The 26,816-nt window shown below is 38.1% G+C and overlaps 2 protein-coding genes across 2 annotated transcripts in view; both read right to left on the bottom strand.

The window, feature by feature from the left end:
• Nucleotides 1-1,619, bottom strand: part of LOC140139305 (uncharacterized) — a 31,119-nt gene extending 29,500 nt beyond the window's left edge. The window contains exons 1-2 of the mRNA XM_072161085.1: nucleotides 1,481-1,619; nucleotides 122-286 (exon numbers count right to left, since the gene is read on the bottom strand). Coding sequence (XP_072017186.1) covers nucleotides 122-286; nucleotides 1,481-1,619 — 304 coding nt within the window. The remainder of the gene's footprint in view (nucleotides 1-121; nucleotides 287-1,480) is intronic.
• Nucleotides 1,620-8,879: 7,260 nt separating this feature from the next.
• LOC140139304 (uncharacterized) overlaps nucleotides 8,880-26,816 on the bottom strand; it is a 47,204-nt gene continuing 29,267 nt past the window's right edge. The window contains exons 9-15 of the mRNA XM_072161084.1: nucleotides 23,065-23,293; nucleotides 17,767-17,928; nucleotides 13,287-13,469; nucleotides 11,904-12,137; nucleotides 11,379-11,549; nucleotides 10,588-10,820; nucleotides 8,880-9,047 (exon numbers count right to left, since the gene is read on the bottom strand). Of these exons, the coding sequence (XP_072017185.1) occupies nucleotides 8,880-9,047; nucleotides 10,588-10,820; nucleotides 11,379-11,549; nucleotides 11,904-12,137; nucleotides 13,287-13,469; nucleotides 17,767-17,928; nucleotides 23,065-23,293 (1,380 nt within the window). The remainder of the gene's footprint in view (nucleotides 9,048-10,587; nucleotides 10,821-11,378; nucleotides 11,550-11,903; nucleotides 12,138-13,286; nucleotides 13,470-17,766; nucleotides 17,929-23,064; nucleotides 23,294-26,816) is intronic.

The raw sequence follows: 26,816 nt of genomic DNA, 5'->3' as shown, positions 1-26,816 counted from the left end.
ATGTATGGTGCCAGATCAAGGCTCTCCATACATGAATGGGGAACTTATGTATTTACTGGAATAGCCCATTTTCAGTGGCTGCACATCCCCTCCTGAGCAGAACATCTCTTACACAACTTACCTGATACACTCTGTTCAAAGGTTTTGACACCATTGATCGTCTGAGGCCCAGTCAGTTTCATGGATGTATCGTCAATCTCACTGATGTCTTCCCCAGATACAGTAGCACCCGTTTCCATGTTTATGTTGCTTCGAACTTCCACATTATTGGTGAAATTAACTTGTCCTGAGTGTTAAAAATACAATGAAATATTACATTTAAATTTCCCCACCATCTTAAATCCGCAGAAGAAAATTCGGAGGTTAACAAGGCCGGGGGGGGGGGGCACTCCAACTTTGGAGGCGACGCGTATGTAGGGCTGTTAAGACCCCCTTTTTCAGCATTGCTGTCACCCAAAGACCCCATATTTTTTTACGAACAGATGTTCTGTCACCCGAAGACCCCTTATTTATCCATTTGATCTGTCACCCAAAGACCCTTACAAGTTAAATTTGAACAGCAATTTTCATTTATCACTGATTTTGTTACTTATTTTGAAAAACAAAGAAATTTGATGCTATTTAGAACTAGAAATTCGATTTTCGAGATTTCTGTGGTGCTGTTTCGGTTCTCACCCACAGATTCCATTTTTAAAAAGTCATGTTCTCACCCAATGACCCCATATTTTTTACATTTTGCTCTCACCGAATGCCAAAAATCATGCTCCCGGGTCATGCTCTCACCCAATGACCCCATATTTTTTACATTTTGCTCTCACCGAATGCCCCTTGTGCGGAAGTGCCAGCCCTACACCTACATCCATTTCATATTGAAGTGTCCCCCGGAATGAAGCGCACCTGATTGTCCTGGATATCACTGCATTTGACAAAGGTCTGACATAATGGCCTCCCGAGGGGGATCACTCGCATAAATTGTCTGTACGCATGTGTGACCAAAAAAACAAGTAAAAGGGGGTGTTTTTTTTAGACAAGGCAAGATATGCGCGTGACTCGTTTAAGGTCTAAAAAAAAGTGATCAATACGGTAGGGGTCAATATTTGGCCCACTTTAGATGACCTGGGTAACAAATTAAGTGTGAAAACCATCTCTAACTCTACACAGATGATTCCACCTTGTTTTGTAAGATTACATCTAGATAATATTTTCTTTTGGGGTCGGTTCAAGGGGAGGGAGGTTGAAATGTTCTTTTAGGGAGTTAGCAAACCAACTCATTTGGGGGAGTCAACCTCCCTCACAAAGACCACACTGGACTTCAATGGCCCTACCTGATATAACCTGGTCATCTTCATCTAGAATTGCTTCAGCAGACAAATCCACATCATTAACATTCCCACTCACAGACACACCACCAGTCACACTCATCCAATTCTCCATCTTGATATCAGGCTGTATGGTCTGATCTATTGATAAGGTAACCTACCTGATATAACCTGGTCATCTTCATCTAGAATTGCTTCAGCAGACAGATCCACATCATTAACATTCCCACTCACAGACACATCACCAGTCACACTCATCCAATTCTCCAGCTTGATATCAGGCTGTATGGTCTGATCCATTGATAAGGCAACCTACCTGATATAACCTGGTCATCTTCATCTAGAATTGCTTCAGCAGACAGATCCACATCATTAACATTCCCACTCACAGACACGCCACCAGTCACACTCATCCAATTCTCCATCTTGATATCAGGCTGTATGGTCTGATCCATTGATAAGGCAACCTACCTGATATAACCTGGTCATCTTCATCTAGAATTGCTTCAGCAGACAGATCCACATCATTAACATTCCCACTCACAGACACACCACCAGTCACACTCATCCAATTCTCCAACTTGATATCTGGCTGTATGGTCTGATCTATTGATAAGGTAACCTACCTGATATAACCTGGTCATCTTCATCTAGAATTGCTTCAGCAGACAGATCCACATCATTAACATTCCCACTCACAGACACATCACCAGTCACACTCATCCAATTCTCCAACTTGATATCAGGCTGTATGGTCTGATCCATTGATAAGGTAACCTACCTGATATAACCTGGTCATCTTCATCTAGAATTGCTTCAGCAGACAGATCCACATCATTAACATTCCCACTCACAGACACACCACTAGTCACACTCATCCAATTCTCCATCTTGATATCAGGCTGTATGGTCTGATCTATTGATAAGGTAACCTACCTGATATAACCTGGTCATCTTCATCTAGAATTGCTTCAGCAGACAGATCCACATCATTAACATTCCCACTCACAGACACACCACCAGTCACACTCATCCAATTCTCCAACTTGATATCAGGCTGTATGGTCTGATCTATTGATAAGGCAACCTACCTGATATAACCTGGTCATCTTCATCTAGAATTGCTTCAGCAGACAGATCCACATCATTAACATTCCCACTCACAGACACGCCACCAGTCGCACTCATCCAATTCTCCATCTTGATATCTGGCTGTATGGTCTGATCTATTGATAAGGCAACCTACCTGATATAACCTGGTCATCTTCATCTAGAATTGCTTCAGCAGACAGATCCACATCATTAACAGTCCCACTCACAGACACGCCACCAGTCACACTCATCCAATTCTCCATCTTGATATCTGGCTGTATGGTCTGATCCATTGATAAGGTAACCTACCTGATATAACCTGGTCATCTTCATCTAGAATTGCTTCAGCAGACAGATCCACATCATTAACATTCCCACTCACAGACACGCCACCAGTCACACTCATCCAATTCTCCATCTTGATATCTGGCTGTATGGTCTGATCTATTGATAAGGTAACCTACCTGATATAACCTGGTCATCTTCATCTAGAATTGCTTCAGCAGACAGATCCACATCATTAACATTCCCACTCACAGACACATCACCAGTCACACTCATCCAATTCTCCAGCTTGATATAAGGCTGTATGGTCTGATCTATTGATAAGGTAACCTACCTGATATAACCTGGTCATCTTCATCTAGAATTGCTTCAGCAGACAGATCCACATCATTAACAGTCCCACTCCCAGACACATCACCAGTCACACTCATCCAATTCTCCATCTTGATATCAGGCTGTATGGTCTGATCCATTGATAAGGCAACCTACCTGATATAACCTGGTCATCTTCATCTAGAATTGCTTCAGCAGACAGATCCACATCATTAACATTCCCACTCACAGACACATCACCAGTCACACTCATCCAATTCTCCAACTTGATATCAGGCTGTATGGTCTGATCTATTGATAAGGTAACCTACCTGATATAACCTGGTCATCTTCATCTAGAATTGCTTCAGCAGACAGATCCACATCATTAACATTCCCACTCACAGACACGCCACCAGTCACACTCATCCAATTCTCCATCTTGATATCTGGCTGTATGGTCTGATCCATTGATAAGGCAACCTACCTGATATAACCTGGTCATCTTCATCTAGAATTGCTTCAGCAGACAGATCCACATCATTAACATTCCCCCTCACAGACACGCCACCAGTCACACTCATCCAATTCTCCATCTTGATATCTGGCTGTATGGTCTGATCTATTGATAAGGCAACCTACCTGATATAACCTGGTCATTTTCATCTAGAATTGCTTCAGCAGACAAATCCACATCATTAACATTCCCACTCACAGACACACCACCAGTCACACTCATCCAATTCTCCAACTTGATATCAGGCTGTATGGTCTGATCTATTGATAAGGTAACCTACCTGATATAACCTGGTCATCTTCATCTAGAATTGCTTCAGCAGACAGATCCACATCATTAACATTCCCACTCACAGACACATCACCAGTCACACTCATCCAATTCTCCAACTTGATATCTGGCTGTATGGTCTGATCTATTGATAAGGCAACCTACCTGATATAACCTGGTCATTTTCATCTAGAATTGCTTCAGCAGACAGATCCACATCATTAACATTCCCACTCACAGACACATCACCAGTCACACTCATCCAATTCTCCAACTTGATATCAGGCTGTATGGTCTGATCCATTGATAAGGTAACCTACCTGATATAACCTGGTCATCTTCATCTAGAATTGCTTCAGCAGACAGATCCACATCATTAACATTCCTACTCACAGACACACCACCAGTCACACTCATCCAATTCTCCAGCTTGATATCAGGCTGTATGGTCTGATCCATTGATAAGGTAACCTACCTGATATAACCTGGTCATTTTCATCTAGAATTGCTTCAGCAGACAGATCCACATCATTAACATTCCCACTCACAGACACACCACCAGTCACACTCATCCAATTCTCCAACTTGATATCTGGCTGTATGGTCTGATCCATTGATAAGGTAACCTACCTGATATAACCTGGTCATTTTCATCTAGAATTGCTTCAGCAGACAGATCCACATCATTAACATTCCCACTCACAGACACATCACCAGTCACACTCATCCAATTCTCCAACTTGATATCTGGCTGTATGGTCTGATCCATTGATAAGGTAACCTACCTGATATAACCTGGTCATCTTCATCTAGAATTGCTTCAGCAGACAGATCCACATCATTAACATTCCCACTCACAGACACGCCACCAGTCACACTCATCCAATTCTCCATCTTGATATCAGGCTGTATGGTCTGATCCATTGATAAGGTAACCTACCTGATATAACCTGGTCATCTTCATCTAGAATTGCTTCAGCAGACAGATCCACATCATTAACAGTCCCACTCACAGACACACCACCAGTCACACTCATCCAATTCTCCAGCTTGATATCAGGCTGTATGGTCTGATCCATTGATAAGGTAACCTACCTGATATAACCTGGTCATCTTCATCTAGAATTGCTTCAGCAGACAGATCCACATCATTAACATTCCCACTCACAGACACACCACCAGTCACACTCATCCAATTCTCCAACTTGATATCAGGCTGTATGGTCTGATCTATTGATAAGGTAACCTACCTGATATAACCTGGTCATCTTCATCTAGAATTGCTTCAGCTGACAGATCCACATCATTAACATTCCCACTCACAGACACGCCACCAGTCACACTCATCCAATTCTCCATCTTGATATCTGGCTGTATGGTCTGATCTATTGATAAGGCAACCTACCTGATATAACCTGGTCATTTTCATCTAGAATTGCTTCAGCAGACAAATCCACATCATTAACATTCCCACTCACAGACACACCACCAGTCACACTCATCCAATTCTCCAGCTTGATATCAGGCTGTATGGTCTGATCCATTGATAAGGCAACCTACCTGATATAACCTGGTCATCTTTATCTAGAATTGCTTCAGCAGACAGATCCACATCATTAACATTCCCACTCACAGACACACCACCAGTCACACTCATCCAATTCTCCATCTTGATATCAGGCTGTATGGTCTGATCCATTGATAAGGCAACCTACCTGATATAACCTGGTCATCTTTATCTAGAATTGCTTCAGCAGACAGATCCACATCATTAACATTCCCACTCACAGACACACCACCAGTCACATTCATCCAATTCTCCATCTTGATATCAGGCTGTATGGTCTGATCTATTGATAAGGTAACCTACCTGATATAACCTGGTCATCTTCATCTAGAATTGCTTCAGCTGACAGATCCACATCATTAACATTCCTACTCACAGACACACCACCAGTCACACTCATCCAATTCTCCATCTTGATATCAGGCTGTATGGTCTGATCTATTGATAAGGTAACCTACCTGATATAACCTGGGCATCTTCATCTAGAATTGCTTCAGCAGACAGATCCACATCATTAACATTCCCAGTCACAGACACATCACCAGTCACACTCATCCGATTCTCCAACTTGATATCAGGCTGTATGGTCTGATCAGCTGACTTGGTAACAAGGTACTCGGACACATCTATGCCATTGGTGGTTCCACTCACAGAAAGCTTGCCATTTACGTGCATGTTTTGGGTGAAATTCTTGGCTCCTGTAAAATATACAAAATTGTCAAATTTCGGTCTATTTATTTTCCATCAAAAACAAAATATTACAGAAAACAAATAGGCCTATATTAAGGTGCAATGAAAAGCAAATGCCTTAACCCCACAGGTCCCACCCCACAGGTCCAACCCCACATACAGAGACAAACCAGTCCTATTCATGTGCATGATACATAGAAATCCTAAGCAAGAGCTAGTGGCTTAATTAGGGTTGGTAGCGCCCGTGGCAAGAAACAAACAGTTAAGCAATATTTCAATGTTTAGGTACTTTGCAATATAACTATTAGGCCTATAATATTATTGACTTATCTTAAAGGAAGTGTCCGGTAATCACAACATTAAGCCTTATATGTTAGAAAAATAATTATCAAGCACGAATCACATTATTTTATTTCAAACAAACTCATATTAACCATAAAAGCGAATAAAAACAGCCATCTCTCAACACGCGATATTCAAAATTCCAGCGCGAAATTGTCTAGAGCAGTGGCGTCCCAATAGTTCAATGAAGCCTGTCGACAAATGAGCACAAATAACCATGGCGTCACTGCTCTAGAACATTTCGGCGCCGAATTTTGAATATCGCGTGTTGAGAGACGGCTGTTTTATTCGCTTTTATGGTTAATATGAGTTTGATTAAAATAAAACCATGTGATTCGTGCTTGATAATTATTTTTCTTACATATAAGACCTAATGTTGTGATTGCCGGACACTTCCTTTAATATTGTGAATAAACAGTACAAAAACGCAAACTTCCCTGTGACTATACACATATCACATATATTTAAACAAAATTTTGGATAAGTGACAGCAAAATATTTTTGGGCACCTTGAAAGGGGTAGGGAATTGTGGCAAGCTAAAAATGGAGAAAGCATTTTTCGGCAGAGCATTTTGGGAGGGGATCCGTGCACATTGCCTGAATGGTCAATCCCATTTGAAATTCACATCCCCTGTATGGGAGATTAAGGTCATATCCTCCACAGGGGGCACATGGATTTCAACTGGAATAGCCCATTGCTTACCCCTCCTTGGTGCACCATAGAAAACCTTCCCCTTATATAGCACCATCCCAACTTCCACTTATTATTTATGATTGGGCTATTCTAGTTGAAATCCATACCAGAGAGAAGACATCCTTGAGAGTGCACTCTATTCACATGGTTTCTTTTCCAACACGAAAAGATTACGAATTTTGATGGTTTGCAAGTGAAGAGTGTCCACACTATGACTGATTACGTAACTGTTATGAATAATTGATTAGTTTTTCAATGCAATTCAATGCAATCACCTCGACCCATAGTACATATTATCTGTATTATCAAAGTACTTGGAATAGCAATCCGGTGAGTTCAATGAACTACGCCCTAATACGGATGGAGTTTCAATGGCGTTCTTCTCTCCATACACAGATGAACAAATAATAGAAGACGGTCAGCACATATGACCTGCTTTAGTGACATGTTATATGAGTTGTACAAAAAGCTCAATATCGAAAAGACTAGTATTCGTTTGTGATGCAAAATATAAGTCATTATAATTTAAAGAAATGGGATTTTGATATACGGTAAAAACATGGAATAAAACGACTAATAAATTCTGCCATCATGGCGTCAGGTCAATGGTTCATTATATCCCGTATGTTTCTTTTAATTCATTAATAATCGAGACCAATTTTGCAACCCATTTATCAGGCGGATCTGGGTTTGTTTGTATTTGCATTTCTTTTTAAATAACAAATTCTGGTTTTCCAGTGCATGGGGCTGCCAAGATGATACCAATTTAATGCTTTTAAAAGGTATTTCTAGTATAATGGCTCTCCATACACAAATGAACAAACACAATGAATGGGTCATTTTGCCATGCAAATGAACGAGTGTCGCACGCCTGTCCATACACTCCCTATGGAAGTCATGACATTAATCTTCCACACATGTGGTATAGACTCCATATGAAATCCACCCCGGTGGGTTCAGTTTGTATTTAAAGGTAGGACGTATGACCGTTCCAGGATTTAAAAATGACCCCTATTTCACGGGGAATAGAGGACATTTGCAGCAATTTTACCCCCTATTTTGCGGGAAATCAAGGAAAATTTGCCCCCAAATACCTCCCCTATTTTTATCATTTTGAGGACACATTTTCATTTCACCACCTTATCCGAAATAAATACCCCAATTTTTACCATTTCAAGGATGTTTTTGAATTTTTCCCCCTATTTCACGGGGAAATGAGGACAATAACGAAAACTGTAGCGGTAAAACGCGGACTAAAGTCCTAGAAAAACACCCTATTTTTCATATCAAGGACAATTTTGCTCCAAAACACCCCTAATTTGGACAATCGCGAACAATTTTGTCCTCGAAAATTGGAACCATCATGCGTACACATTGTCAGTGAAGACTGAACCCACCGGGGAAATCTACACCCCTTGTGCGAAAGATAAGGTCATGCCTTGGAATAGCGCCTATCCCAGCTTATTCCCTAACATACCATTAATAGTCTGATTAGTATCTACAAAGACTAGATCTGCAATCAGTGCTGCCGTGTCCACTTCATTGATCAAATCATTGGTAATGGTCACATTGGTAAATGTTGTGCTGCCATTGAATTCTACTGCATCACTGATGATCCCTCCTGTACTAAGGCGAATCACTTGAGGCTCAAAGACTGATATGTCCACCTATAGACAGGGAATACAAGAGAATAGTTAGAAAGCATATCATATCTGATGGTCACATTGGTAAATGTTGTGCTGCCATTGAATTCTACTGCATCACTGATGATCCCTCCTGTACTGAGGCGAATCACTTGAGGTTCAAAAACTGATATGTCCACCTACAGACAGGGAATACAAGATAATAGTTGATGGTCGCATTACTAAATGTTGTGCTGCCATTGAATTCTACTGCATCACTGATGATCCCTCCTGTACTGAGGCGAATCACTTGAGGTTCAAATACTGATATGTCCACCTACAGATGGGGAATGAAAGGGAAAATTCAAAGAGTTAAAAGTGAGAAAGCATATGTGACATGATGAAGGGGACTGAGTCGCATTTTGGCAATTTTCAATACATCATTTTCTGGCAGTTTACAAACCCCATCAAAATTGGCCGATATGTCCACCTACAGACAGGGAATACAAGAGAATAGTTAGAAAGCATATGGTCACCAGTGGCGGTGCCTGGGGGGACATTTTCCCCCTCCCAAATTATTTTTCTTGCCCCCAAATTACTTAATGTTGTACTGCTTTTAAATGATCACTCCCAAATAAGATGATCACCATGCTTTTGCAAAAGACCCCAAAACTGGTTGCATACAAGTTCAAATTGAACATGCACAAAGGGGCTTTATAGTAGCAGGCAACATTTTCACAGGAAAATGTTCTGGACACACGAAACCCATGGGCGCAGACATATTAGCATTATGGAATGAATTTGTCCTATTCAAATACATTGGTCGACCATCCGCTGTGCTCGGATCACATTTTGCCATTAGAATTTACCCATTAATTTTGACTGGTGAGAGGGCACTGGTCATTGACAAGGGGGTACCATGCTTTAACCACAAAGTCTCAAAAAGTTTTTATGAGGTCTGAAAATGCACCCCTAAACAAGTATGACAAGTGCAATTTCGTACCCTAAACAATTATTGACATTATTTTACCCCATTAGAAGCAAGTAAATCAGTCCTTTTCTTGAACCTAAAACTATTCAAAATAACTGGAAACCAAAGTTCATAAATTAACCTTCATTCCATTCTACATAAAGTCTCAAAGAATCCAAAACACTAAAACATTGTGCAAAGTATACCTTTTTCTTAAATGTCCTTATTTTAGATATCCTATTTGCCTGATCATGAATCATGACCCCCAATCGATCTGTATTTTTTAAATACCATAGGAAAATTGCCCGAAAAGCGGCTTGTGCCCCCCCATCAGACCTGGTGCCCACCCCCCCAATGTGATGACCGCACTGCACCACTGCATGTGATAACCCAGGTCAATGACCAGTACCCTGGGAACTCACCCCATCTATTGTTTTGGTACTTTCAATCCCGATTACCATTACAGTATCAATGCCACCATCAATGAATTTCTCTCCTGTACCCCCCCTTAGAACTCACCCCATCTATTGTTTTGGTACTTTCAATCCTGATTCCCATTACAGTATCAATGCCACCATCAATGAATTTCTCTCCTGTACCCCCCCCTTAGAACTCACCCCATCTATTGTTTTGGTACTTTCAATCTCGATTCCCATCGCAGTATCAATGCCACCATCAATGAATTTCTCTCCTGTACCCCCCCTTAGAACTCACCCCATCTCTTGTTTTGGTACTTTCAATCTCGATTCCCATCAGTATCAATACCACCATCAATGAATTTCTCTCTGTACCCCCCCTTAGAACTCACCCCATCTATTGTTTTGGTACTTTCAATCTCGATTCCCATCAGTATCAATACCACCATCAATGAATTTCTCTCCTGTACCCCCCCCCCCCTAGAACTCACCCCATCTATTGTTTTGGTACTTTCAATCTCAATTCCCGACACAGCATCAAGGTCACCATCAATGAATTTCTCTCCTGCGATAGTGTGGTTCCTTACAGTGGAGACAACATTAGCAAAGTCGAGCTCATTTATTTCGCCGTCGACATCTATATCAGCGGTGTCAAAGGTCACAGAGGTGTCAAATGTCAAATATCCTGTTGAAGTCTGCACATCACCCAAGGTCATGATGTCATCTGTGGTAAGAACAAAATAAAAAAGTGGCCAATTTGATTAAAGCCACAATATGCGATTTGCTCCACAAAGCAACGCCCTCAATATTTCTAGAATTTTGTAGTGGTTTTCTTTCATTTTACTTATATTATTTTGGCTTCTGATCAGAAATATGTAATAATTTTTGGCGAAAAATAAAATTGAAATTTGACCGAAATCAAAACATTACTGGGGAATGAAGTTAGACGCCAACACGCTAACAGTGGTTAGATTATAATAAAAAATATCAACCAATCAATAATTTCTTTTCTTTGGTAGAGCAGTCCACTGTACTGTCCCTAAACCAGAATATTGGTATTTCTGTGCAAAGGGCTATACCATTTGAAATCCATACACCCTCACATTCAGGTAACCCCATTTGAAATTCACACTCCCTATGGAACATGGTCATGTTTTATGAAATTCAACAGGAATAGCCTAATATTTCTTCTTTTCGAAATCTACACCCCCTGTGTGGGAGGTAAAGGTCATGTTTTCCATAGGGGGTGTATGGATTTCAACTGGAATAGCTCATTACATACCTGACATATCAATTCCATTCAATAATAGAGACGCATCTACATCATCTTGCATAGTAACATCTGCATCAAATGTAGTCTTTGCTCCGTTCACTACCCGATCACCAGTCAGTCTTAATAGTGTATCATTGAGACCACCTAAGTGTAGTATACTATTGATAGATCCTACATTACCTACCTGACATATCGATTCCATTCAATAATAGAGACACGTCTACATCATCTTGCATAGTAACATCTGCGTCAAATGTAGTCTTTGCTCCGTTCACTACCTGATCTCCAGTCAGCCTTAATACTGTATCATTGAGACCACCTAAGTGTAGTATACTATTGATAGATCCTACATTACATACCAGACATATCAATTCCATTCAATAATAGAGACACATCTACGTCATCTTGCATAGTAACATCTGCATCAAATGTAGTCTTTGCTCCGTTCACTACCTGATCACCAGTCAGTCTTAATACTGTATCATTGAGACCACCTAAGTGTAGTATACTATTGATGGATCCTTCATTACATACCTGACATATCTATTCCATTCAATAATAGAGACACATCTACATCATCTTGCATAGTAACATCTGCATCAAATGTAGTCTTTGCTCCGTTCACTATCTGATCACCAGTCAGCCATAATACTGTATCATTGAGACCACCTAAGTGTAGTATACTATTGATGGACCCATCATTACTGGTGATGTCATCAGCTTCTGTGAGTCCAGTCACGCTCACATCTTCCTCAAAGGTTTTGCTGCCTGTAAGGGATTAAAACAAACAATTCTTTGCTATTTACTCTTTTATGCTGAATTATATGCCTTGCTTAGCAAAGAAAACATCCAGTACTCACATTTTATGGAGCTGCAATGTTTCTAGACCCAATTGGTCTCTTGATCACATTATGAGAGATTCCAGATGCACCGCTGGTGTTTCTTTCCATGGAGTGTTTCTAGAAGTGCTTTGGATAATATGGTCATAGGCGCAACTTACGTTGTAGGCCCTATATGACACACCCCTCATTATTCATAACTGTCCCCTCTGCATCTTATCCAAATGGCTTCTCTGATCCATCTGATGAGGTACTTCTGATCTTGGCGATGAAGGAGTTCCATTCCCTCCCATATGATATGCTTTGTTGTTGCTATGTGATCTTAAAACATTGTAGCTCAATAAAAATGTGAGTACCAGATGTTTCCAAGAAATTTTCTTTCCTAATTTTACATGAACTATCTTGATGAATCTCTTTTAGAACCTTGCTTTCTTCAAAAATTTCAAATTCAGGAAATGTTCAAAATGAGTATAATTTAACACACTACAAGACTAGCTTCCAGAAGGATATTTCCCTTGGATATCATGTTCTGCATTGTGAGTCACTGTAATTCATGAATTCTGTTCCCTATTTCAGGGAATGGTTTAATAAAGTCCAATGCAGCTCAATGCCTTGTAACATTTTCCAAAACTTGGTAGATCAATTCGAAGCTGACATAGTGACCAATGGGGTAGGCAGGCCCGTACGCAGTGGGGAGATGGGGTGTGGGCGTTCGGCGCACGCCCACCCCCCAAATTTGCCAAAGTGTACAAAAAGTCCCAAAATTTCAAATTTCTGAGCGTAGCAAGCAAAAAAAATCGGGTTTTTTATGGGTTTTTCGTCAAAAAATGTCCAAATTTTGGAAAGAAAGTCTACTTTTCACAAAATTGCCCCCCCCCCTTGGGAAAAAAAGTCCCACTTGTTCAAAATCAGCACCCCCAAACAAAATCCTGCGTACAGGCCTGGGGGTAGATTACCTTGAATGTCCTGTCATTGCATTTTTTTTTATATGCCTCCAGAATATGTTCCTAATTTTTGTTAATGGTCAAGGTCCAATACCCCTTAATTAACCTTCGTGACCCAACAATGAGGGGATTACCTTGAATATTTTGTACCCCATCTAGAGTCACTGCATTTTGTTCTATATTCGCCTTCAGCGTCTTGGTAGTCTCATATCCAGTGTTGATATCGCCTACAAGTGAAGCGTCCACCTCGTACTCAAAATCGTTCCCAATGGTGATGTTTTGTTCAATGGTTAAAACGGTCTCAAAACTGACATTACCTGGAAAAAAGTTTTAGAATGTGTTGGTTAGTCTCAATTTTTGTTGCATGTTTAAAACTTAACATTGGCTGGAAAAGGTTTTAATTGTGTTGGTACATATGGTTAGTCTCAAGTATACCAACATTGCATTACAAGTGTAGCACTACTCCCTATTCCAGAAAAATACAGCACTAATTTTTGGGGATTAAAAAAATATTATCAAGTTCTGCCAAATGAAACATAGCTCAATCCTAATCCTTTCAGTGGCGTAACTCCTATGGGCTCAGGGTGTGCAAACCCGGGGCACCCGAGCTGAGGGGCACCGAAGGTGCCCCTCAGCTTGGGTGGCCATTGGGCGCTTCATTTTTTTTAATCAGTGGGGCACCCAGCTATTAATGGCCGCAGGCACCCAAAACCAAAGTTACGCTACTGAATCCTTTAGTTAGTCCTAACCGGCAATAAAAGAAAAAAATCACTATTTTTCTAATTACTTGAAAAAAGAGCCAAAAACATGCATTTTCGGCATATTTTCTGACAATCGAGTCACAAAAATCAAAGACTTGGAATAAGTCTAAACATTCAAAATCTTAAGTATATGCGAAATTTTGCTATAATTTTCACTTTTTTGTGTTTCTTTATTTAAATTATCGGTTATCAGAATGAAACAGATCTTTTCCAAAACTTAGACTGTGTAAACTGAAATTAGTCTTGGTACAAGTCTTTGGGCTTGATTGTCACAGCATACAAAAAATACCCTAAAACGCATGTTTTTGGCCCTTATTACAAAAATTGACCAAATATTAAAATTTGACTTTTATTGCCAGTTAGGACTAACTAAAGGATTAGGATTTAGCTATGTTTTATTTGGCAAAACAGGATAATATTATTTTAATCCCAAAAAATTAGTTCTGTATTTTTCTGGAATAGGGAGTAGCCCTTTTCGTAAAAGCGATGACTCTCAAATAGCAAGCAAAACCACAATGCCCAGTGGCATAGCCAGGGGGGCAGTGGCCCTTACTCATCATGGCTGTCGTTTCATCCAAGGCCATCGGTACACGAAGAGCGTTGGTTAAAAAAGAAATGGGGTCAACAGATAAAAATAATTGTGCACTGCTAATATGCAGAGTGAAAAAAAAATGGAATACATGTAGCCCATCTTGTTTCAAGCCGGTATCCACCTGGGCCACATACTGTATTACGCACTGTTTATTGTACTCAGACAAGACATGTAAATGATCTCAACTTGACAAATAATAAAAAAGCATTCTCTGATCATTCCATCCGAGCTACTGGGCACACTTTTTGGAGCGGTATAAAATAAAAATTCCTTTAAAAAAGGAATGGGGCGCCCAATGTGAGCTTGGGCGTGATATGGTGAATTCCATGGCATGGTGTTTAGATTTGATATTATAATGATTTTTTCTAGGGAAGAGTAGAAGATGATCAAATGCAAATGTGTTTGATTGGGGAAGGTGTATCACAGGACCGTTTTGGATGAAATAAATTGAATTGGAATGAAGCTGTGGTGTCAATTTGCGATTATGTGGGGTGGGGGAGTTCTGCTTTTGGGGCATATTGTAGTGATGGTATTGCTTTGGATATTGAATATTGTTGAATTTCGTTATGCATGGGGGTATATGATGGATAGTATAGAAGACACAAGTAAGTAAGCTCCCCCTGGCAAAATATTGGGGGGGGGGGTTATCCCCCACCCTGGATCTATGCCTATGTTGACCAAAAGAAAAGTTTTTATGAATGTATAACGTCTGTGATACATATACATCATCTACTTGCTAATACACTGAAAATCTAATCGAGATGAAGGCCGGGGTCACTCCCATTGTGGCCTGTACACCATCCGCGATAATCAACTTTTGAAAAGCACCTAAACAAGGATTTAACCCTTGGCTAAAACGACACCCTAAACAGGGATTTCATTCCTAACATCAAATTTCATACCCTAAATTTCATTTCCGCGTATTTAGAAATTGCAATTTTGCTACCCTTTTTTCCAATTTTTCATGTTTTTGACACCCTAAGCGCGATACGCGCGTATCGTGCATACCCACGAAAAACGACCCTTTTTACGCGTTTTCATTATCGCGGATGGTGTACAGGCCACAATGGGAGTGAACCCCCCGGGGATGAAGGATAAAAAACAATTGCAGAACATTTATTCTACATAAAAGTAGCTATGGGTATACAATGTTTACAAGATTAGAATGTTAATGTTTTGTACATGAACGTAACGTCTTTGATACATAGTTGTTAACACACTGAAAATCTGACTAGAGATTTACAATTTGATGATATCCAAAAGAATACTTGGCATTGAAGAATTTAAAAAAGTTACAGAACTTTCATTTGTTAACATACACGTAGCAACAAATTGAAAATACAAACGTAACAATTTGTTCATAAACGTAACATCCTCGACACATCTAGGATCCGCATAATTTGTTGATTAATGTCATAAATAGTCACAACAGATTTTTGGTCTGATCATTTTATCATTTTAAGGGGGACCCGTTATTGCATTTGGAAGAACCAGCCTTTTCAATAACTATCAAAACTGCTGGGTACCAAACTTTTTGATACAGCTTGTACATGTTGTTTAGTAATTTCAATTACACCATGCAGATAGATAAGACCTTGGTAAGATAAGCATGTTAATTGTTATGTCACTATCACTATCTTGATCTTGATAAGATGCCTACTCAAACACTGTACCCTGCTGCCTGCTTATTAAACAGGGACAACTATACAACATACATGTGTACATTCATTGAATGACTTTGAAACTTTGGGTACAAAAACTCATACTCTGCAAGTTAGGTCAACTTTTGCACTATGATTGCTTATTTGAGGTTATTGGACTATGCCATTGAGATTAGGCTATTGTGGTCCATATAGTGTTGGTCACCGTCTATCGGGTTCTAAGAAGCGGTAAACTGGTTTAAGCCCGTACAAAGGTCACGGGTTATTTGGTGTTTTTATAAGTCCATTAATTTTGTATTTTAAACAAAGAATATCGCTGAAGATTTTATCCCATGCATATCAGAAAACAATAATAAAATAAAATCCAAGCAAATTGTGGTTTTATTTCTGAGCTGGGCATAATTTTAGCAAAACAATTGCGAAGTAAATCTAGCAAGACCGAAATTAGAAACTTTTTGCAAAGTCAAGCCTAATAATGGGGCCGCCGCCGTAGCGGGCGCCCCAAAAAAAGACTTGCAAATCCGTTAAACATTTTCGTAATCAGCTTAAAGAAATATGATTTCAGTTTATGAGTAACATTTTTTTCTATTATTTTTTTGGGGCACAGTCCGTCTTGTATTATTGGCCTTGCATGTTAGGTCTCATGTGATTTTTTTCATGTTATTTTTGCAACAAATTTTGTTTAGGGGTTGGTTTATTCAGGCCTCATTGGCCTTCCGGTCAACTCCTCCATTGTCTTTTTTGTTTGCTGTTTGTTTTGATGTACAATTTTTATGTATATGGAAATAAATAAATTTGAATTGAATTGTATGTTACGCGTGTAAGTAACAGCCAACGACGGTGATCAATTCTCTAGCGATGGGGGTGCTCTAACATTGGGGGTGCTCAAATATACAGTCTTGATCAACTTGTATTAAATCTCCAAGATTCCAGAGTTTGTATAGACTACCAAATATAGAAAATAATGAGATGCCGCTGAATATTCATGACTTTAGCCATCCAATCATGTACTGAGATCTTGTTTGTCATTTATTGTTTGAAACATAAACACTATAGCGCCAGTGGTGCATGCACGTAAATGTTCAAGACAGCAGTTTCGACCGCAAGATTGACAGCAAATGGGCGGTCTGATCATCGTACAACCACCAATGAAAATGGCATTAGTTAGTGCAGCAGCATAAATCACGAAATATAAATGATCAGTGCAGAAATTTAGTTGATTTTATTGGCCGTATAAAGCGGTGCGTGGCGGAGCTTGAGGAAATTAGCTGGCCATAGTATATTGAGACCATCTTGAACAAGACTACCTTTTTTTTTTTTTTCTATGTTGCAAAATCAATTGATATTGATATAATATGCTGTAGAAATTTTTTGGTAAATTTAGGCTGTATAACCACCCCCCATTTTTTTAAATTCTTGAGTGCCACACTGGACAAAAAAATTGAGCCAACAATACACAACTTCCATTGGCAAATAATATTTCGCCGTCGGTACATTTAGCCTACAAGTTGTGCCCTCCTCCACCCCTCACTATTCCCCCATCACACATATAAACCAGTTCCTAATCTACCTTGATAAACATGAGAAGTATTATTCTTACCGGCGATGATAATCGGCCCAGTGATTTCCTGATCCAGGGTTTTACTCAAGCTCTGGTTAACGACGGCCGTCAGATTGACCAGGTCTACAGTTGCTACATCCAGCCCTGCGTTAATGGTGTTCATACATTGCTTGGATGGCCGAGCCAGATCTACCAATTCTCCTGTTTCCATATTCAAAACAAAATTTAGTGAGAGCTTAGGGGGCTATCATTTTCTTCGGAAGGGGGGTCCCAAATTTACAAAAAGTTGGCATCAATAAAATTGCAACCCCCTATTTTGACAAAAATTTTATGACCATCCTACCACCTATACACCTTACCCCTTAAGCAGGCTAAAATTTACATTTTGGTTATAAAAAAATGTATGACCCCCCTATTTTTCTTTCCAAAAATTTATGACCCCCCATATATTTGGGACCCCTTCTGAAGAAAATGATAGCCCCCTTGCTGTCATCCTCTCTCCCTTCCCATCTCCAATTAATGGGCTATTCCAGTTGAAATCCATACACCCCCTATGGAAGACATAATCTTAATCTCCCACACAGGGGGTGTAGATTTCAAATGGAGTCGTCCATTCAGGTAAACCCATTTTAAATTTACACTCCTTGTGTGAAAGATTAAAGTCATGTCTTCCATAGGGGGTGTATGGATTTCAACTAGAATAGCCCAATCCTTCTGTTCCTCTCATTCCCTCTCAAATATTCATATTGGCCAACCAACCGACTGAAGCTTCTATTCATCTATTAAGCTACTTGCAGGTTCCGCCATTATGCACTATGTCTTGGGGAGAGCCTCGAACTGGCAGCATACATGAATGGGAATTGAACTAGTCATAACGTTCTGTGTAAGGTTACATAATTCTTCCTTTCATGTATGCTGCCAGTTCGAGGCTCTCCCCACATAGTGCATAATGGCGGAACCGTGCAAGTAGCGAATTGTGTCCGATTTGAGCTCTGACATTGTGAAACCCTATTTCATAAGATTGTACAATCAACGTCCAGTTTCCAAAAGTGAATGACTTGGGTTAGGCGGGGACCAAATCCCAGTTGATATTTTGGTCAAAATTAGAGGAAAAAATATCCCAAAAGGGTCAAGTTAAATTAATTTTCAATTTTTTTGTCCCAATTTTACCCCAAATTCTTTTCTTGAAGTAAGCCTGCCCCACCTACCATCCCACTGTTACACCATGACATCAAGGCATAGAAAATGGGTGTATTTCCCAGGAAGATAAAGTTAAATTTCCCTCAAAAACTATTTTCAATTTATTTATTTTGGGAATCAAAATTTCTCTCCAATTGCCATTCTTTCCCTGGTCTCCACACAGTGGTGGGCTGCTCCCACCATTGCCCAAGTTAGAGCAAAAAGTCACTGAAATTCAGTTTGGGGAAAATTGCCAAATTTGAGACAAATTTTGTCAATCTCGCATTTCATTTTGCTACCTCCTCCCCCAGACATGTTGTTCACGTTTAGGCCCAAAAAATAATTGTTTGTTTGTCCTCCACAGCTTTGAAAGAGGACATGCGGGCGGGCAGATTTTTTTTTTTTTTTTGGATTTGCCGCATTCATGGACCTACAATCAAGTGCAAATTTGCTGGGACACTTTCATAGTTCAATGACCCTCCTCGCTTTCTTATTCAATGTTGTATACCAAACGCCTCATTTTTTAAATGGCCTATATTTTTGCTCCAACATTGGTTGGTGGGGAGGAGGATTCGAAATAGGTTGGAAACTATACAAATAAAATATCACATGGTGAACTTCATATGACCGGTTTTATTGAACAGAGGCGCTGAAATATGAACAAGTGTCCCAGGGAAATTTGCACTTGATTGTATTGAAGAAGACAAAAATAATCTATTACTTTCAGTAAAATTACCATAACTTCATAAACGCGTTGCTTTCGATTGACATGATTTTTCACTAATTTAAAACAAATAACATTGCATATTTTGGTTACTTTAATTGTCATTTTTGTCAAACTAAATATTTTTAGGTATCAAAACGCTGTAATATATGCATTATTTAAGGCATATTTGACACATGATTGCTATTATAAGCGCATTATCTCAAAATTCACTTTTAAAACAATTTAAAACTAATCAAAATTAAATCATATTGGAAATATAGAGTACAATCAGTTAAAAATACCTGAAATAACAAAAAATATCATAAAACAAAACAATTGTTTCCCTTTAGTTCATTGATAAATGTAAATGTAAATTGGCAACATAAAGGAAAAAGAAAAAAAAAAAAAGAAAAAATAAAGAAAAAAAGAAAGAAAAAAAAGAAAGAAAGACAAAAAAAATAAAAAAGAAAGAAAGAAAAATAGCATTACATGGATTCGAACTCGAGAACTCGGGGTTAGAAGCAAAACCAGTAACTATATGCCAGCGGAGACTGATGACAATTGCACTCGATTTCAGCGTATTTAATCCTATCATTGCAATGCTACTGTATTGTGTTATCGAGCTTCGATCCAATGGAATCATTCATTAAAACTCATGTTTTGGTCGTGTTCAGCATTTATCTAACGTATATTTTGAATATACACGGTCACATTATACATACCTTCCTAACTTTGATATGTTTATTGGTAATTATTCCTCCATTTAAGCCAAATGAGCACGGTCTACCATAATGTTAAATAAATATATATTACTTTTTTAGTTATATTATTCTGGTAGACCGTTATTGTGTCATTAATTCTTGTTATCCTTGTTATAAATAAATTCGCATGAATAACAACAGTTCAACCATAGTGTAGTGGTTTGCTTACTGCCTTCTGATCATGAGGGCTACGGTTCAAGCTCATTGTCGCCGATATGTTTACTTTTAAATCCTGCTCTTTATCTCTTTTTTATTTTTGAATACCAATAATAAGCACATTTAAAATGTGTAATTGTATATAATTGTATATACACTTTTTGGCATGGCATTGTTACGTTGAATTAGCGTGTCTGTGATGGGTAGTTGAAGGCCTATATTAAAGAGTTTAACGTGCATTCCGATAATAGCATTTGAAATAGGGTAATGAGTTTGAAAGATCAATGATGAGACAAACATCATGATTCTGTTCTATTTATTTCTATATTTTCTTAATTTCTTATTTGGTTTGCTTTTATTATGTTTGTAAATTCTACCAAAGGAGAATTTATATGTCCACTCTAATATAAGCAATCAATGTGTCAAATATTCTTTGAAAAATGCATGCATTGCAGGGTTAGATATTCAAAAAAATGTTTATTTTAATAACTGTTTTAAAAATTGGCTAATCATGTAATGCTTAATGAAATTATCTTGACATCACTGAAAAAAATTATGAAAATCGAGCAACGCGTTCGAGAGTTATGGCGATTTTATTGATATTAATAGATTATTTTTTCGCATCCCCTATACATGTATTGAAGAAGACAAAAAATAATCTATTACTTTCAGTAAAATTACCATAACTCGCAAACGCGTTGCTCGATTGACATGATTTTTTCACTAATTTAAAACAAATAACATTGCGCATATTTTGGTTACTTTAATTGTCATTTTTGTCAAACTAAATATTTTAGGTATCAAAACGCTGTAATATATGCATTATTTAAGGCATATTTGACACATGATTGCTATTATAAGCGCATTATCTCAAAATTCACTTTTAAAACAATTTAAAACTAATCAAAATTAAATCATATTGGAAATATAGAGTACAATCAGTTAAAAATACCTACTGAAATAACAAAAAAAAAATCATAAAACAAAACAATTGTTTCCCTTTAGTTCATTGATAAATGTAAATGTAAATTGGCAACATAAAGGAAAAAAGAAAAAAGAAAAAAAAGAAAGAAAGAAAGAAAAAAAGAAAAAGAAAGAAAAACGAAAGAAAGAAAGAAAGACAAAAAGAATAAAAAAGAAAGAAAGAAAGTAGACCGTTATTAAGTCATTAATTCTTGTTATCCTTGTTATAAATAAATTCGCATGAATAACAACAGTTCAACCATAGTGTAGTGGTTTGCTTACTGCCTTCTGATCATGAGGGCTACGGTTCGAAGCTCATTGTCGCCGATATGTTTACTTTTAAATCCTGCTCTTTATCTCTTTTTATTTTTGAATACCAATAATAAGCACATTTAAAATGTGTAATTGTATATAATTGTATATACACTTTTTGGCATGGCATTGTTACGTTGAATTAGCGTGTCTGTGATGGGTAGTTGAAGGCCTATATTAAAGAGTTTAACGTGCATTCCGATAATAGCATTTGAAATAGGGTAATGAGTTTGAAAGATCAATGATGAGACAAACATCATGATTCTGTTCTATTTATTTCTATATTTTCTTAATTTCTTATTTGGTTTGCTTTTATTATGTTTGTAAATTCTACCGAAGGAGAATTTATATGTCCACTCTAATATAAGCAATCAATGTGTCAAATATTCTTTGAAAAATGCATGCATTGCAGGGTTAGATATTCAAAAAAATGTTTATTTTAATAACCGTTTTAAAAATTGGCTAATCATGTAATGCTTAATGAAATTATCTTGACATCACTGAAAAAATTATGAAAATCGAGCAACGCGTTCGAGAGTTATGGCGATTTTATTGATATTAATAGATTATTTTTTCGCATCCCCTATACAATCAAGTGCAAATTTGCTGGGACACTTTCATAGTTCAATGACCCTCCCGCACCCTTATTCAATGTTGTATACCAAACGCCTCATTTTTAAATGGCCTATATTTTTGCTCCAACATTGGTTGGTGGGGAGGGAGGATTCGAAATAGGTTGGAAACTATACAAATAAAATATCACATGGTGAACTTCATATGACCGGTTTTATTGAACAGAGGGCGAAATATGAACAAGTGTCCCAGGGAAATTTGCACTTGATTGTAGCTAGAGCTAAATGCTACAATCATTCACGGTTTGACTTTAAACAACCCATATTTTGTTTCATTAATATGCAGTTAAAGTTATAATTTGTGTTCATGTCATAGTCTTTTAATGATTTCAAATCCAAGGATTTTGAAGTCACTAAAAATAATAGACTATGACATGAACACAAGTTATAACTTTGCATATTGAAGACCCAAATTGTTTTTGTGGGGCTTTTTTTTTAATTGAAAGATCTTAGTATTTAGCTCTAGCTAGGTCCAGGGATACTCCAAATCTGAAAAAAAATTGAATTTTACTTATTTTTATTTTAAAAAAAAATTGGAAAAAAAAAATTATTGGTCAGGCCTTAATCCGAGGCGCGGGCGGTGGAGGACAAACAAACAACTTTTTTTTTGCCTTACTTATGACCTTACCTATTGACTCATTGACGAGGGCAAACTTGTAGAAATTTGTATTGTTGACATCAGCATTAGCACTATAATTCAGTCCACTGTTGGCAAGTCCTAGAAACATCTCTTCACCGATGGCAATAGTTGTCATAGCAACGGTAGCAGGAGCTTCATCAAATTGGATTTGTTTGGATGATTCTATCCAGTCACCACTGGTTTGGTCGTATTCGTACAGAACTATGTTATCATCATCCTGGGGTAGAGAATAATATGCGACACGATCACGGGAAATGAGTCGGATGTCGTTAATATTGATTTTGAGATATTGGCAAAAATAGTGTAAAATTCTTGTTTTATATATTGTTTTAAGCGATTGATAAATTGACATAACTTTGTAACGAAAAGTCGTATCAGCATGGGGTTTTCAGCTCTAAATGTCCTCTTTAGAAACATATGTAAAACCCATTTTCGACCAGGGTCAACATGCGACTCATTCCCTTGATCATGTCACATATGTGTGAGCCGTCACATCAAAACATACCTCTTCGAGGCTTTTATAGTTAAATGTCTATGAAAGTATAAAGGAAATATAAGAAAATTTGAACCTTGTCTTTATCACATCCTGTGATGTGTAAGGCAAACATTCAGTAATGAGGTATAATTTTAAAGCTTGATTTTAACACTTTCTGATAAGGTTGAAATCTCACTTTTGAAAAAAGCCTTCAAGAGGTATGTTTTGTTGTGGCAGCTCACATGTGATGTGATGAAGCTAAATGAATCAGATGTTCACTGAAAACGAAACTTAGGGTGACTAACTAAGGAAAAGTTAGTTAAAACAATGTCAAGTACGACTAACCTGTAACTAATACGGCTGGACTGGACTAAACTATATGTTAGTAGGTCAGGATACACTAGGGACTTAACTATCAAAATACTAGTTCAACCTTGACCTACTAATATAATAAATTAGTTCAACTAGACCTACTAGAGCTTACTAGGGACTCTACTAATATATTGGGGTGTTCTACTAATGGGCTCTACTATCAAAAACGATGTCAAGTGCGACTATTTTTTTTAATAGGGCATTCTGTACTAATGTTCGACTAGTTCAGCTGACTGAACTAGTCTGTGGAACTAGCCCAATTCTAGCCCGGTAGAAGTGGTCGAAGATATGGAAACTTCGTTTTATTGACCTTTTTCCCAACCTTGTATTTTTAATAACTTACAAACCGTTTTAGTTTTGGTTAGAATTTAAAAACAGATTTGGCCCGTTTTTTGAGCCCTGTTTTCTACTACACACGGCATGATGAAGGTTTCCACGAATTCGGCAGCCATGACAGCCTCAACCATGCATGCACAAACCCACGGTCCATGATCATGACATTTGTGTTCCGATTTACAATCTCATTTCAAATTCTAACGGTTTGTAAGTTATTCAAAAACAAGCTTGGGAAAAATGTCAATAAAACATACCTTTCCATTTCTTCGACCATTTCTAACGGGCTAGAATCGGGCTAAAATGTCCATCTCAAGGCGCTAGATGTGCTATGTCTACAGCTGCATGTGTGAAATAAATCTATAAGCTAGTAGAGACTAGCTCTACTAGCTTAATTTGTCATAAGAGTCATGTCATGTGATCAAAAGGGCGGTAAATTCAACTTTAGTACAACCCTTGGTACGGTCCACAACCATGATTCGTTCTACCAATTGTAAAAGCCAGAAAAGTTAGTTGGACCAACTTTTGCGGTGCAACTAATTTTCACTTATTAGTAAAGTACCATAATTTGGCATAGTTCGGCATGTCCGTACTAACAATTTCCCTCACTGCATGCTGTACTAGCCAAGCATACTAGATGGACGTTTAGTCCGACATTAAAACTAGTTTACCAGGGGAAACTAGTGGTCCTACTAAACAAAAGCTTAGTTCAGCTTACATAATACGAGTTTTTGTTTTCAGTGTTGATCAAAATAAAAATTTAGTTTTCAATTTCATTTCATGGGCTATTTTACTGAAAACCCATCATAATTTGACGTACAGTTTACGGCAAATTTGTAATTGAGATTAAAGGCAAAAATATGGAGTAAAAAAATACATTGGAAAATACATGTCACAAAACCTGGAACCAAGTATGCTAGACCCAGGGATGCAAATTGTGTGGGAGCGGGGAGCACCGCTCCTAGGAAATGAGTGTCAAAATTGAGGAAATAATGCCATGGGAAGAAAAAAGAAAGAGGAAAAAGGAGGGAGAGAGAAGAAAAGAAAAGGAGAGAGGAGAGGAAGGGGGAGATGAAAGAAAAGGGTTCTGAGGCAGTGAAGCTACTGAATGGAAAAGAGGAAATATTTAAAGACACTGGTTGTGCAAAACTTCGAGGAATTTACATTATTGTTCAAGAAATTAGAGCAAAAAAGAGCAAGGTTTTAGTGTTAGAATATGAGGAAATTTACAACTCATCACCATAGGAGGTATTCAATGTAATTTAACAGGAAAAAAAAAAGTTGGATGAAGGCAGGTGGAAACAGGGCACCTATCTGAGGAAATTTACTGAGAGGCGGCAATCATATCTGTGGAAATAAAATATAGAGGCAGCAATGAGGATTTTATGGGAACAAAAGGCATAAAGGAATTCTGTGTATCAATACTAATGCCACTGAGAAGAGGATTTGGGAAATTTTAAAAAGAACCATAAAGCACTGAACAAGTTGTGCTCCCTCTGACAAAAATGAAAGTAAATGGTGGGTGGATAACGTAAAATAAAAAGGGAAAGGAGCCTCTGTCCCACCAAAATTGACCCCAAACTAGTGTAAAATACCAAATTTTTGCTGCACAAGCACATTTTCCTCATAAAACCTTTTTTTTCGAAAGCTCGAAAACTTAACATAGAGACGCTCTAAAAATACATGCTATGTTAACATTCTCATCTTTTGAAGTGCAGAATAAAGCTATTTTATGTATGGTATTATTAAGGAAATCTTGAGCCTAAAACCTTGCTCCTGAGGAAGAAATCACAATTTGCACCCCTGGCTAGACCTTTAAAAACAAACAGTGGCTGTGAAGGTTTTGATAAATGATTAAGTTACTATAATTACAGCATTACCTAAAACACAAACATTAGGCTATCATTTCCTGTAAACACCAAAGGTCTAGCATAAAGAAAATAGTCCACACAAAGTATTTGGTGTCAAACCACATATCTCAAGAACACCTGAACCAATATTAGCCTCATCTGTACGCATTTTAATGCATTTTTCATGCTGGTTGCAAATATGGTCATGACAATGTACTATTCTAGGACACAATTCATCAGCTATCTACTAAAGATAGCAATAATTCATTTTATTGTATCTCCAAAGGTAATGATAAGCATATGCAAGTGTATATTTTCAGAATGGAAAATGCACAAGGAATCCAACTAGCATGGCAGATTCCTGTACAAATGAGCAGTTTTTGAGAAAATCACTAAAGTTGTTTTTACTTTACTGCCTCAAGGAAGGGATATGGTTAATAGCTGTGTTGACATACCTTTGAGTTGACCACTGCTAGTAGGTGTATGTCATCTGTGACTGGTATATACTCCATGTGTGTGGGCCCATTGGTGGATAGGGTCTGGTACTCCCAGAACTGATTCCCTATTAATGGATATCTGACTTACCTTTGAGTTGACCACTGCTAGTAGGTGTATGTCATCAGTGACTGGTATATACTCCATGTGTGTGGGCCCATTGGTAGATAGGGTCTGGTACTCCCAGAACTGATTCCCTATTAATGGATATCTGA

This window comes from Amphiura filiformis, chromosome 18 (assembly GCF_039555335.1).
Source record: "Amphiura filiformis chromosome 18, Afil_fr2py, whole genome shotgun sequence".
Classification (NCBI taxonomy): domain Eukaryota; kingdom Metazoa; phylum Echinodermata; class Ophiuroidea; order Amphilepidida; family Amphiuridae; genus Amphiura; species Amphiura filiformis.
This window is presented reverse-complemented; position numbering and strand designations above follow the sequence as displayed.